Consider the following 12679-nt stretch of genomic DNA (forward strand, 5'->3'; position numbering starts at 1 on the left):
GCTTATGACTTGTGTGCACTGAATGGTGGTCGTAAAGTGCGAAGTGAAGTTTTTGACAAAGGAGGCTAACTTTTTCAATATACTTTTTGAAAGTTCTTTTGTTCTGAAATGAGAACATGCAGTTTCTACATATTTTAATATTATAGCAGAACTATTTACGAAAAATAAAGCTGTATTTTTTGTTACATATAGCATATCGTTTATTTATTTACTTACTAGCAAAGTGCCCCCCAATGTTACTGTGGAAAACCTGGGACCCTTTCTCCTCCTGTCGGATTTGTTGCAAATAGATAACCTTATACAGTTGGCGTTAATATGTGGTAATGTGCAAAATCACCGTCTCCTGTATGTCTTTAGCGTTAATAAATTTCGACCTGTTCTATAAATTTTTTTTGGATTTAAGTAATTATTTCCGTAATTAATTAACATGCAAAGGCTGTAAACAGAAGTGATGGCTACTAATTCAGTGTCTCAGCCACAGTTAACATGTATAATCACTAAATCTGCATAATATTCGTTATATATTTTCTTAGCTCGATAAGATACTTCGCCTACTACAAATCTATAGAAATTCCAGCGTGTTTTAATTCAATCAACAACGAGCTAAGCTGACGAAGATATGAAATTCAATGGAACCAAAACTTGCATCACCACAAAAATACATTATTTGATATCAACCAATCTTTATCTTTGGTATTAACATCTTATTATTTACATTCAATACTGATTTGTTTCGAAACTATGTACTTATTTTTAAATGAAATTTAAACCGAAATGTATAACAGGCATTCAATTAGTTATATATGTGGCAATGAAGTATAGTTTTGATCATCACAGGGAATGTACCGATTATAATTATTATTAACAAAGGTTGCCAGAACTGCGAGTATGGGTCATGACAACTCGCTGACATTTAAAATTCGCAAAAATGTTACAGTTTGCTCTTGATAACCTGCCATTTTTAGGTGAGTTAAAACATTATAGGGTTCTTGTTATCTTCTGGATAAAACAGACAGCTTACGTCTTAACTATTTTTATACCATCATTACTTTAAAATGTACAAAATAATATGTGCAAACGAGGTTCGGTATAATGCCAAAAGTAGCCCAAGACATCTTTCATATCGTTTACAATTTATACAAATCCTTCTGTATGAAGCTACAAACCGAAGCAGATGTAAAAGCGTCGTTACATAGGCTAAAAACCAACTACCTCCACATCATTAAGTAGCCCTGAAAATGGAGGCAAAATGTTGCTCTTAAAGGTTTGTATTTACATATAAGTCTACAGTACATGGCGTTGCAACCGAAAGGACCTGTGTCGACATCTATCGTGAGAACCTCAAACCGATAGCACCGAACTGCTGGGACACATTTCTATCATTACTGTGAATTGTGATGGGCAGTTTCACTTCATTACCCACCGGACTAGATCTTACAAAGTAGTGAAAGCAGCATCAACTTGCCTTCACAACGCAGCTGCAGAGAAAGGGAATACATATAAAACGAGAGCAAAGTTGTTTAAGAATGGCAAAAATATATTTTCCTACGCCATTCTTTCCCTGGTAGCTCTACGGTCAGAACATATGACATGAGTTAACTATATCCGCTTCACGGACAGATTAGCTTAAAAGTTGTTGTAAATGTTAATGCGACGGTTAAGTTCAAGAAGCGTAACCGGGTTTGTATTTGGGAGTGCCTGCTCTCAAGATGCAGGCAGGAAGTTGCTCTGATAGGTAGAAAGCTTCTGCCGCTAGTAATACGAGTTTGCTCTATATTTTTGAAGCATTTTCTATTTAAACAAAACACACGCGTGCCTCTACACATTACAGTCAGTACCTCTACTGTTAATTACCTCCAGCCACAGTAGATAACGCACTGTATCATTTTTAAATTAACACCAAACAAAGGGCTAGACGACCAGTGTTCGATTTCCAGCAGAATAGGAATTTTTCCTTCGCTATAATGTCCAAATCGGCTCTGGGGCCCACCGAGCCCCAAATCAAATGGGGTATAGGAGCTGTTTTCTGTGGGGTTAGACAACCAAGACGTGAAGCTAACCACACATTCCATCTATCCCGAATATAAAAATACGTGGAGCTATAATTCCATTCGTCAAACGTCTACATGCTTAAAAAAGCATAAGAAAAACTTCACTTTTCATATTTTACAAATAAGTTGCAGAATGTACAAGTAAAGTATATGTGACCGTTGTGGACTCCAACTGTAGTACTAATGGGACTCCACAGGTGTGTATCTTGAATCCTAGTTGTTACAGGATACCCTGATTAAACTCTTTAATTTTCCTCAGTTTCTGTAGGCCAGTTCCAGGTAATGCCGTCAAATATACGACGATTCTCTTGTTCAAAATTCATCGTAAGAGTTCTTGACCATTATCTAGTCTCATTCGTTGCATATATCCACTACAACGTATGAATAAATCAATCAAATTTCCTGCGACGTGAATATGCAAGCGAGTGAGTAATAATAATAATTTAAATCTTTCGAAGTTACGAACGAGATATCTCGGTTTTAACGCGAAACTTTTTCTGTGAACAACTTATTGACTTAGTGTTAAAATATCAGCTAAATATTACTTTTCATACATCTCTTCTGTGTGGTAAATTCATTGGATGGATTCTCGAGGCGGTGAGTCTGAAGATGGCTTCTAGGTTGTTGCGTCATGTAGTCCGGTAGAAGTTTACGGATGTTTCAGAGGTCCTTGCTTCCTAAATTATAAGGGCGATTAAACATTGGTAAACTACCAGACTATTCGATTTTACAACCTACAAGACAGTCAACTTCACTGGACGTTGTATTTAATTATGTACGTACAGAAATAAAATACGTAGTTTTTAGTAATTAGAACTCTGCATATAAGGAATTAAGCCATTCCACCCGGATGGCTTGTTTTAAAGAAAGCTGTTTGGTTTTGTTTATAGGCCTACTTTTAACTTGAAACAGACCAATGACTTTCTCGTGAAGTTGATACGTGAAAGATCAGCGAGGAATGGAGTGTCGTTGTGCAATGTTACGTATTTATTTATTGTTTATTTAACCACGTTGCCAAAAGCTAAGATTATATAGTGTCGAATGATAGGTTTATTAATATATTAAAATGACTGTGGAACGTGTCAGTCGTGGCCTAATTAAAGGTACTATCCTGGTATTTGCCTGGAGGGACTGAGAAAAACAACGAAAGGCCTCAATTAGGACAGTTGGTATCAGGAACAGATATGAACCTAGGACGTGTCAAATAAGAACCACTCGCCCACGACCTTCGACAATATTATTTTGAAGAAACATAAGTATGTTTACTCTTTTATATAAAGAGGCATATCACTGTGTTTGGTTCAGTTTGAAGTTATATGTTGTTTAGCGCGTATATTTTAGTTTTTATAAAGTTTCTTGAGGCGTTATAAAAATTGAAAATTCTTTGAATCCCTTTCTACAAATCACAGCCGCGTCGGAATGTTTATAAAAAGTACAATTCGAGTAATTAGACCTTCACTCTGAGGACATCATGGGAAAAGTTGTAACAGAATCATTGTCACTTACAATGTTTTGTCTGGAACGAGCGGTGATGAATTAATAAGGAAGACAGTCCAAAGCGTTGGTCGGGCTGCGGATATAATACCAGTTCCTCTGACGAAGCGAAGCGCAGAATCTTAGGGTGGGGCATAGCAACCGGTCTGCACTGCTCTATATATACCCCGGCGGATGTACTGAAAGGCAGTGAGAACAGAAGCAAGACATCGCAACAATGGTATGTACGTAGCTCAAGCGCATATTCTTGCATGCAGATCAAAATCATTATATTCTTTATAAAATATTTCAATTAAACATATAAAAATTATAGTTCTATATTTATGCATATGGGTGAACATCTATATACACCTTAGATAAATAAACGAATACTGAGGACATTTGATAACGAAATCCTCAGATTTAACGGACGTAGGATAAATAGGTGGCAGGGCAGTGGTTTTTTTGTTGAACGTGGAAGTTCACACGAGTGTTTACTCCGTTACGCTACTTTACGATTTCCGTTGACGCAAACTCTTTTAAATTTAGCTTGTGAAGAACAATTTTATCCGACCATCTGAAGATAATCTTTCATTTGTCCTCTGAGGGGTCTGTCATTTTTCTTCGTCCTTCATTAAATTACGAAGCCTAAAAATCCGTATTTTATAAAACCCAATTTGATGTTTGCTTGCTTCGATGCAGCTTTGTTACATTCACAGGGACCTAAAGGAAGATTGGGGTTATTCAAAAACTCTTTCACAGTTAACAAACACCTGGGTTAATATCAAATTGTTACTTCTGAGGTTTGTGGCTTAAGCAGATTCACAATCCAAATATTTGAAATAAACATAAATCGCCAAGTTTTCATTATCCTTTGGAGAAATAAAAGCACACTCAACAAATAATTTTAAAGTTACGAACTTTTCAATTCTCGATTAATATATAAAGTGACGAGTTGTAAAGAAACTTTGAGATTGTGAAGATTTGTCATAAAATGGAACAAATAATATTTTTTCCTAGCAGTGTCAAAACAATAAAACGAATCTTCCAAAACATTAGATTCAAATTTAAAAGAAATTGAACGACGGTAGACACTTTTTATTACTTGAAACGCAAGACATAACTATTATTACAATAAATTTTCTTCTTGGTGAATGAAGTACGAAGTTCAAGTGGTGCTTTTACTTTTATGAAAGTCGAGTCTGAGAAAACTACCAAATTTCATTTGCCAGGATTCATTATTAATTGGTGGGTTAAAGAATCCTACTAGATAAGAACGCAGAATTAAATTGCTACAAAGAGAATCAACAAAAATGTAATTTCTTGAAAGAAGAAAGCTCGGGTACAGGTGCCAAAAACCAGATTGCAAACATTCATTCAGATATGAATATCGCGTTATTTCAAGAATAGTTCTGCTACCAATTTGTAAATCCACCGGAAGAAGAATCGATTGTTATGGCTAATGTGAGTTATCATTCCGTATTAATAAAAAAACCCGACACAATAATATCAACGAAGTCTAAATTTATTAAGTTCCTGAAAGAAAAATAATCAGTTTGACAACGTTCCAGAGTAGAGTTGATGACAAATTTTAGATTTCAGATTGTCACGGCGATGACTCTTATTGTTGTCCAAGGTTCTACAACACATCCGGAGTAACTGACATCATCCCTGGCATTGACACTTCCTTTATGGGCTTAAAGAAGTTGTATTGACTGCAGAGGATATTTATTGGTGCACTTCAACCAGAAAAGATAGACTTATTTGAAAGTATTTCTCTCGAAAGCATTTGTTCTGGGTAGGCGGTGATCAGAGGTCCTTAGAACGTCCTGACATGTTTCATTTCAGATTGTTCACACAGCAATACTTTTCATCCTCCTCTCTGCGGATTTTACGCTGGGAACGGAGAAACAAGTGAAGTTGGAAGATATTGAGCAAGACAATCTAAAGAGTAAACAGGCACAACCGCACGAAGCCAATCCCAGCGTCGCGGACTACACAGTCCAGCAGCAGCTGAACTACCAGGCCCAGCAGCAGCAAACTAAACAAATTGTTCCGGACTACACAGTACAGCAGCAGCTGAACTACCAGGCTCAGCAGCAGCAAGCGAAACCAATCGTCCTGGACTACACAAGTCAGCAGCTGCAGCAAGCAAAACCAATCGTCCTAGACTACACAAGTCAGCAGCTGCTGAACTACCAGGCCCAGCAGCAGCAAACTAAACCAATTGTTCCGGACTACACAAGCCAGCAGCTACTGAACTACCAGCCCCAGCAGCAGCAGCAACAAGCGAAACCAATTGTTCCGGACTACACAATTCAACAGCAGCTGAACTACCAGGCCCAGCAGCAGCAAGCGAAACCAATCATCCTAGACTACACAAGCAAGCAACAGGAGCAAGGAAAACCAATCATCCCGGACTACACAGGTCAGCAACAACAGATCTCGCTGCAGCCCACGGGTTACCAACATGGACTTCAACCTCAGTTGCAGTTCCAGGCTCCACCATCAGGTAGCCCTGTCGCACTGTACCTGGCAGGCAATGGCCTTGCTGGAAACTACCTTGGCATCACACCAGATGTCGCATATCAGAGCCTATCTCAACAGTTCTACCTTCCTCAAAGCGGCTACTCCGGCTTGCAGTTTGTGCAAGTCCCACATTCTCCCTTCATCTACAACCACCAGCCGGCATCTCCTAAACCACCCCAAGTTGCACATTCTCCCATCCAGAAAGCAATTCCGACTGCAAACCTGCTTTCCTCGCACATCTCCAATGAGGTGCGGCCAGCGTACCAAAGACCTTCAGCAGCGAGCGCTGGTACCAACTTTATTTACACACAACAACAAGCCTATAATCCCATCCCTAAGGAATTACAAAGTTACACCACCATTCCAGACACAGTATACCAGGGAAAGGAGCCTGATACGCTGTACGATCAACAACCGTCAGTTTCTATAACACACGATGGACTGAATCAGTATAACGCACTGTTCCAGCAACCGAAGCCTCAGAGGCCAACGTTCAGTTCGGGTGTGAAGTCAACTGGATTATCCTCAATTAAAACAATTCCAAATGGTGGAAGATTTTTGGCAAATACTCGTAACTTCCCGGGATTTGGCATCAGTTACAGCAACTACAGACAAGGACCCGGGGCATTTTAGGCTTAGTGACGTACAAACACTCGACTCCTTGAAATCATGTAGAGGTTGCCACATTATTCCAATTGTGTCGGATACGAGAAAGCTGTCACAGAACAGATGAATCAAGAATTTGGGACAAAGACGTGAAATCCTCAACCAATAACTTGGTATAACAATGTCAGATGGAATTTTATAGAAGATACAGCGTTCTGTTTTCAAAGAAATTTTTATATTACGTATAATTACATGTATCGAATGTTACATCGTAAAGAACACCCGTTCTTCCACCATGCGAAGCTTTATTCTTACGTATTTAGCCTAAAGACATACATAACAAGCCAAAAAAATCGAAGTTCTATTACGAACTTCTTTTACTCTTATTTAAACGCGTTAAATAAAAAAAGACTTACAAGCTGCGTGCAACATGTTTTATATATACATACATACACATACAAATGAAAAGGTACAGCAGGTTAAGATGCTGAGTTTAAAGTCTTCTGAGGTGCAGAGCCGGGTCATCTGGTAGACAGTGCTTCTAACATCAGGGCGCCCTGGTGATGGAGACAGCAGAGACCTCTGAAACGTTGGTAAGCTTCTACTGGACGATACAGCACTACAACCCAGAAGACAGCCATCTTGGTACTCACCGCCGTGATAACCTCAGATCTTACTGAATTTGAAGTTTACCACTCATCTGGATGCAGCTAAAAGGTTAAGGATACGTGGAGATTTATGTTGAAGTTTTCTTACACTTATTCCAAACGTTTCCAGTTTCGTCACTGACTGTCCATTCTCGCACAATTCCTCCCTTCTTTGGTTTTAATTTATCCTTCCATCCTTTTCTTAATATTCTTAAAACAGAGGGCAGTTGAAAAGGGCATTCAAGAATTACCATTAAGTAGATAAATTTGTTCAAGGCCACCGATTGAGCCAATAATTCCTTTTCCTTCATGATTTATAATTGTCTGTAATATTATTGCTAAAATTAAATACACAATCATCTAAGCCCAACGAAAGCTACAATTATTTCGTGGCCATCTCGTGACATATATTTGAATTACTTGCAACAGAAACCCAGCTTCTAAGGATCGGAGAGATATGATCGTGGCAGATGTATAGAAACGGTACCATCGATCAGTCGATACAATAAAGCGGGAAGGTTAAATTATAGTAACTGTCACCAAATCGTATTATTAATGACACAGCAAAATCATGTAACTGTGGAACAAGGAACAGTGGAGTTCAGGCTACTGAAGACAGTTTAGAACTCGTAGCGAAGCATGTAAAGATGACCTGTTCGCAGATTGAGAGATGACACGGCAGTTATAATCAACTGCTTGCCACTACTACACCTGCGCTGTATAACTCAAGCGAAAGCTGATGTTAAACTAAAATGGCAATAGAATGTTCAAGGCCAACAGTTTCTCCAACATAACCGCTCGCCAACCTCACTCTATGGACAAAATTGGTTACTTGGAGCCTCGTAGTCAGGGTGTGTGAAGTCCTTTCGTGACCTTGAAACATGCAATTTGGTGACAGCTACTATAGATGCACAATTCTTTGGTGATATATATTTATTAATTAATTGTCTCGTTCGACAATAAAATATATTGAGAATAAAACGATCACACTATGTCTCTTTGATACAAGGAAACAAATCTCGCTATAGAGGTTAGTAACAACATGTGTTAACCCCTGCTTTGTAACGAGTAGTGATTCAATTCATAAAAAATTCTGCAAGAGTAGAAATGTTTGAAACACATGGAGTCATAATAACTTGGATGATTTGCAAACAATTTCATTGCCTTAAAATCAATCTTTCAGGTACTTTATATATTTATTATATTATTAGCCCGTCGCAAGGCCTCTATCTATACAGAACGTCACAACACAGAAAGACGCTCCATAATTTATATTCTTTAAATAGAACATGATGAGAGAGGAGGTACGTATTTTAGATATGGGATATATATTATAACTAAGCACAAAATTTTGGCCAGGAAATGTAAGGGAATTTAGTTAGACGTGTCCCGATCGACCAGCGATCAACTTATCGATTATTGTGACAGGTTTACGAAGTTTTTCTCATTCAGTCTGCTCTGCATCTGTCCTTGAAACAGTAACTAACAGTTTTTTTCATATCCCATCACGTTCATTATCAACAGTGGCGATGAATTATCGCTGTGATGATGGTAGCAGAAAACACCTCTGAAACGTCGATACAATTCTACCAAAACTACACGACTCAACATTTCATTGAGACAGCTGTCTTCAAGCTGGCGTAAAAATTTGAAATCTCAACTTAAGATCTAATCAATAATTTAACCCTACACACAAAGTACCAATCCAAATTATATAATTCTGAGAAAATTACTAATTCAAAACAATTCAATATTGGATATTACCTATTACGTATTTCATATATACGACGTTTCGGCCGTTGGCTCCACTAATGCCTTTAGCTAAATTTGTTTCATACAGACAGATTTGTTAACACTTTTATAATTAACTTAATAATAATAGTAATTTTTGGGATCGAACCCAGGACATGTTAAACACTAGACCCAGGAATGGCTATTGTTACGGTTCGACTTTAGATCCATATGCGTAGTAAAGGGAGCCGCGTGAATCTAATATCTAGGCTTGGCTGATAAACTATTCCGTTGTTTCGATAAATATCGATTATTTCAGTTTTGTAGTAAACTTCTTTTCTACATTGTAGATGTTTTCTGCTGATTTATTCTATGGTCCTTGTTCAAGATGTTTATATGCAATTCTTTTATACAGTATTTTCGTGCAAATTCGAAATAAAACACACACATAAGAAAGTAACTTTAAATGTGAAACACAGGACACAAACACAACACGAAAATGGGAGAAATATCCAAGTATAGAAAAAGAACACTCCTGGAATTTGGACCATAAAACATTATTAAATAAAACAAAAATTACTGACAAAGAATAAAGCAGTGTCACTAAAAAATGATTTCGTATTTGTAGGAGCAACAGAACGTAGCATCTGATAAGAAAACAAAGACATAAGCCACATATGGCTTCCTCTAGCAAGTAGCAACACAACCTAATTAATTAAAATAAACAACATTCCTGGACCAACCCACTAGTTTTTAGTGTTTAGCTCACTATTCAAAAGTAGACTCCAACAGTTGCCAGAAAGCTACTCTTAAAATAAAGAAAATTGTCAGTTACCTGAAGATGGGAGTGCAGCAAGTCCCGAAGCGTCGTATATATAAAACATACCTCAATGGAAAAAGTGTAACATATTTTACATATACAAAAGACTAGTGTTGGTTGGTAAGTGATGTTTTTTAAGTTACTATTTGCACTGTGTGTATGATTATAAGCGTTGCTACGTCAATGCTGTCGAGGGATTTTGGGTCTTATGGGATAATATTTATGACCTTAGATTTTTCCGTTGTTTTTGACGGGAAATTTTGTGGTCTTAATGAAATGAATCAACAATCTTCACAAATCTTTAGATAATCAAATTCATTATTGATTAGGTCTGAAATCATTCACGAAACGTCTTCATTTTTATAGAAAAAGGGAAGATATAATTTCCTTGTATGACAGTCAACATTTTGTGTCCCGTTTGAGATTGTGTGTTGTTTTACATTTAAAGTTCTGTCTAACTTATAATTACGGTTCACCAATATTACAATCCACAATGTTAATTCACATTCAGCGGCCAAAAATAATTAATTGCAGCTGTGCGTCATTAAACTCTCGATAACATATAAAATCTTACTGAAGTGAACCGGAGGTGGGTTGCTAGCCACAATTTGTGAACCACACCTTGGACAATGTCATGACTACTTTCTTCTTAATAGAGAAAATATAATTGCTTCCTGATAAATTAAAAAAAAAGAAGCAATTTACTTCTAGCTATTCCTGTATTTCATTTTCGTCTGCGAACGTGTGCGACTTTGCCTTCTGGCGTTCTGTACCCAGTATAATTTATATTCTTGATGTTACAGCTTGCAGTCTGGATTATATTCAGTCCCTCTCTATTTCACTGCTCGTATGAAACAATTTCTATTCTTCTCTCAACATCAGTGAAAGTTTCTTGTAAATGGTTTTCAAATTACCTTTCATTTTTATTGTATTCATGTTGTTTTTATCATATCTGATAATTTCATTATTTGCAACTAATTCACTTCTCAGAATTTTAACTGCACCTTAATACTGGGTAACAATTATCGATTAAAAGGTTAGGAGGTTGGCAGAAATACTTGTGATTTGTTTAAAGAAAGTCTCATCATTTTTCTTGATATATTGATAAAATACACAAGAATTGGTGGCGAGGGCCGTGAATCAAAACTAATACGTTACACACGTAAACTCAGTAATGCTATACTGAGCCGCTACATTAACCAAAAATTATTACTAATTACAATCCGCGTGCCAATATAAGTCCGCTGAGAAGCAGAAAGGGTAAGAGAAGGGTCATCTTACTGCGCAAGCGCACTCAAAGCTTCCTGTTACAGACACGTTGTATTTCAGAAGTGCAGTTCATTGTGCTGGATTGATGGACGCATGTTTTGTGAAATAGTACAGCGTAACTTTTCATGGCCACCCCACTCTCAGGTGACATCTCTTGGCGGGCGGACAGTACAAAGAATTTATGAATGCTTACAAACTATCATTGGTACTATCTCTTCTTAACTGCAGTTATAATAAAATTAAAATTTATTTTATAAGGCTATGTAAGTAAGCTTCCATTTTATCGTAAGAGCACAAAATGGCGATGTCTCATATCATAGTGCTATTCCGACTGAGGACACATGTTATAAGAAGAACTGGAGGACGCTATACAGACAAGAGTTTCAGAACTGTTATTGTTAATTTATTATTATAATAATACGTTTAAGGCTAATCATCGAAATCCGCTTTCTGACGTTCGGAAAAGTTTTTATCAGTTTACAGAATCAATAAATTGCCATGCAACAAAGTCATTCGTTAATTTAAACGGTAGTTTTATTCCTGAAAATCTACGAGTAAGTACAAATTTAAATTTCTACTATAGGGACTCAATACTTTTTCATGGAAGAGACCAAATACCCTGTCATGTCTCCATTTATTCTCTTCAGGGTTTTCTTGGTAGCCCTAATTATCTTTTTCCGGAAGAGGGTGGTATATTCAGTTACAAATTTTGTAATGCTCTTATCTATCAATCTTGTTGTATGTGATACCTTTTATAAGAACTGTCCAAAAAATTTAGAAATGTAAATGAAACGGTTAAAAACATAAAGAAATTACGACGATGTTCCTATGGCTTGTGACTCCGTGTAGACTCGGATCTACGGGACACAGTATGTTTTTGTTTACGACTTATTTATACCAGCCATGACAGTTATCACGTTGAAGAAGCTGAATCAGAAATCACACAACTGTAACTTACATTTCTTTACAAAGAATTTGGTTTCACTACAAACGTGACTTTCCGGTTTTCAGGCGCAGACAGACAAGGATAAAGATTACTAACGAAACGGTCAGTATGGTGACCACTGGGTCATCAAAACTTTCATACAACTAACCATTGACCTTGAACGTGACACATCGCATTTATCATACAGGTTTTCTTAGAGAAGCACAGTTATCCGGAGTGCGACCTCAAGGTCAAGTTACAGAACGCCGAGAGAGAGTGTGTGACATCGGACACGAGCCGGTATTCTCTATCAGATTTTTGGTTTTCGAGTCATTTAACGACGTCTCTAAACTGCGTAAATTATATGAACTACAACTGCAATGACGATGAATGATAAAAAAATGTCGTAGTCTATTTTTATTTATTATACCAGGCGGCAACTGGCTCCAAAGTCTATTAAACAGCGCATTCTTATCTCTGTTTCGGGATTAAAATTAAATTAATATAACTCAAAATACAAGTACTCATCACGATAGCCACCGACAGCCTTCAAACAACTATTGTGTATTGCCTCAAAACCTATTAATTAGAATCAGGATATTCTGTGAAAAGTTGATTGTATATGCGG

At 37.2% G+C, this 12679-nt stretch overlaps 1 protein-coding gene across 1 annotated transcript; it reads left to right on the forward strand.

Moving 5' to 3' along the window:
* The first annotated feature begins 3652 nt into the window (after positions 1-3652).
* Positions 3653-8497, forward strand: LOC110833214 (uncharacterized). Its single transcript, XM_022070994.2, has 2 exons — positions 3653-3765; positions 5373-8497. Exons 1-2 carry the CDS (start codon positions 3763-3765, stop codon positions 6684-6686), a joined length of 1317 nt encoding a protein of 438 aa, XP_021926686.1. The 5' UTR covers positions 3653-3762; the 3' UTR covers positions 6687-8497.
* Positions 8498-12679: the final 4182 nt, after the last annotated feature.

This window comes from Zootermopsis nevadensis, unplaced genomic scaffold (assembly GCF_977971745.1).
Source record: "Zootermopsis nevadensis isolate Lab colony 2312 unplaced genomic scaffold, Znev_1.0 Znev_ptg000012l, whole genome shotgun sequence".
NCBI classification, from domain to species: Eukaryota; Metazoa; Arthropoda; class Insecta; order Blattodea; family Termopsidae; genus Zootermopsis; species Zootermopsis nevadensis.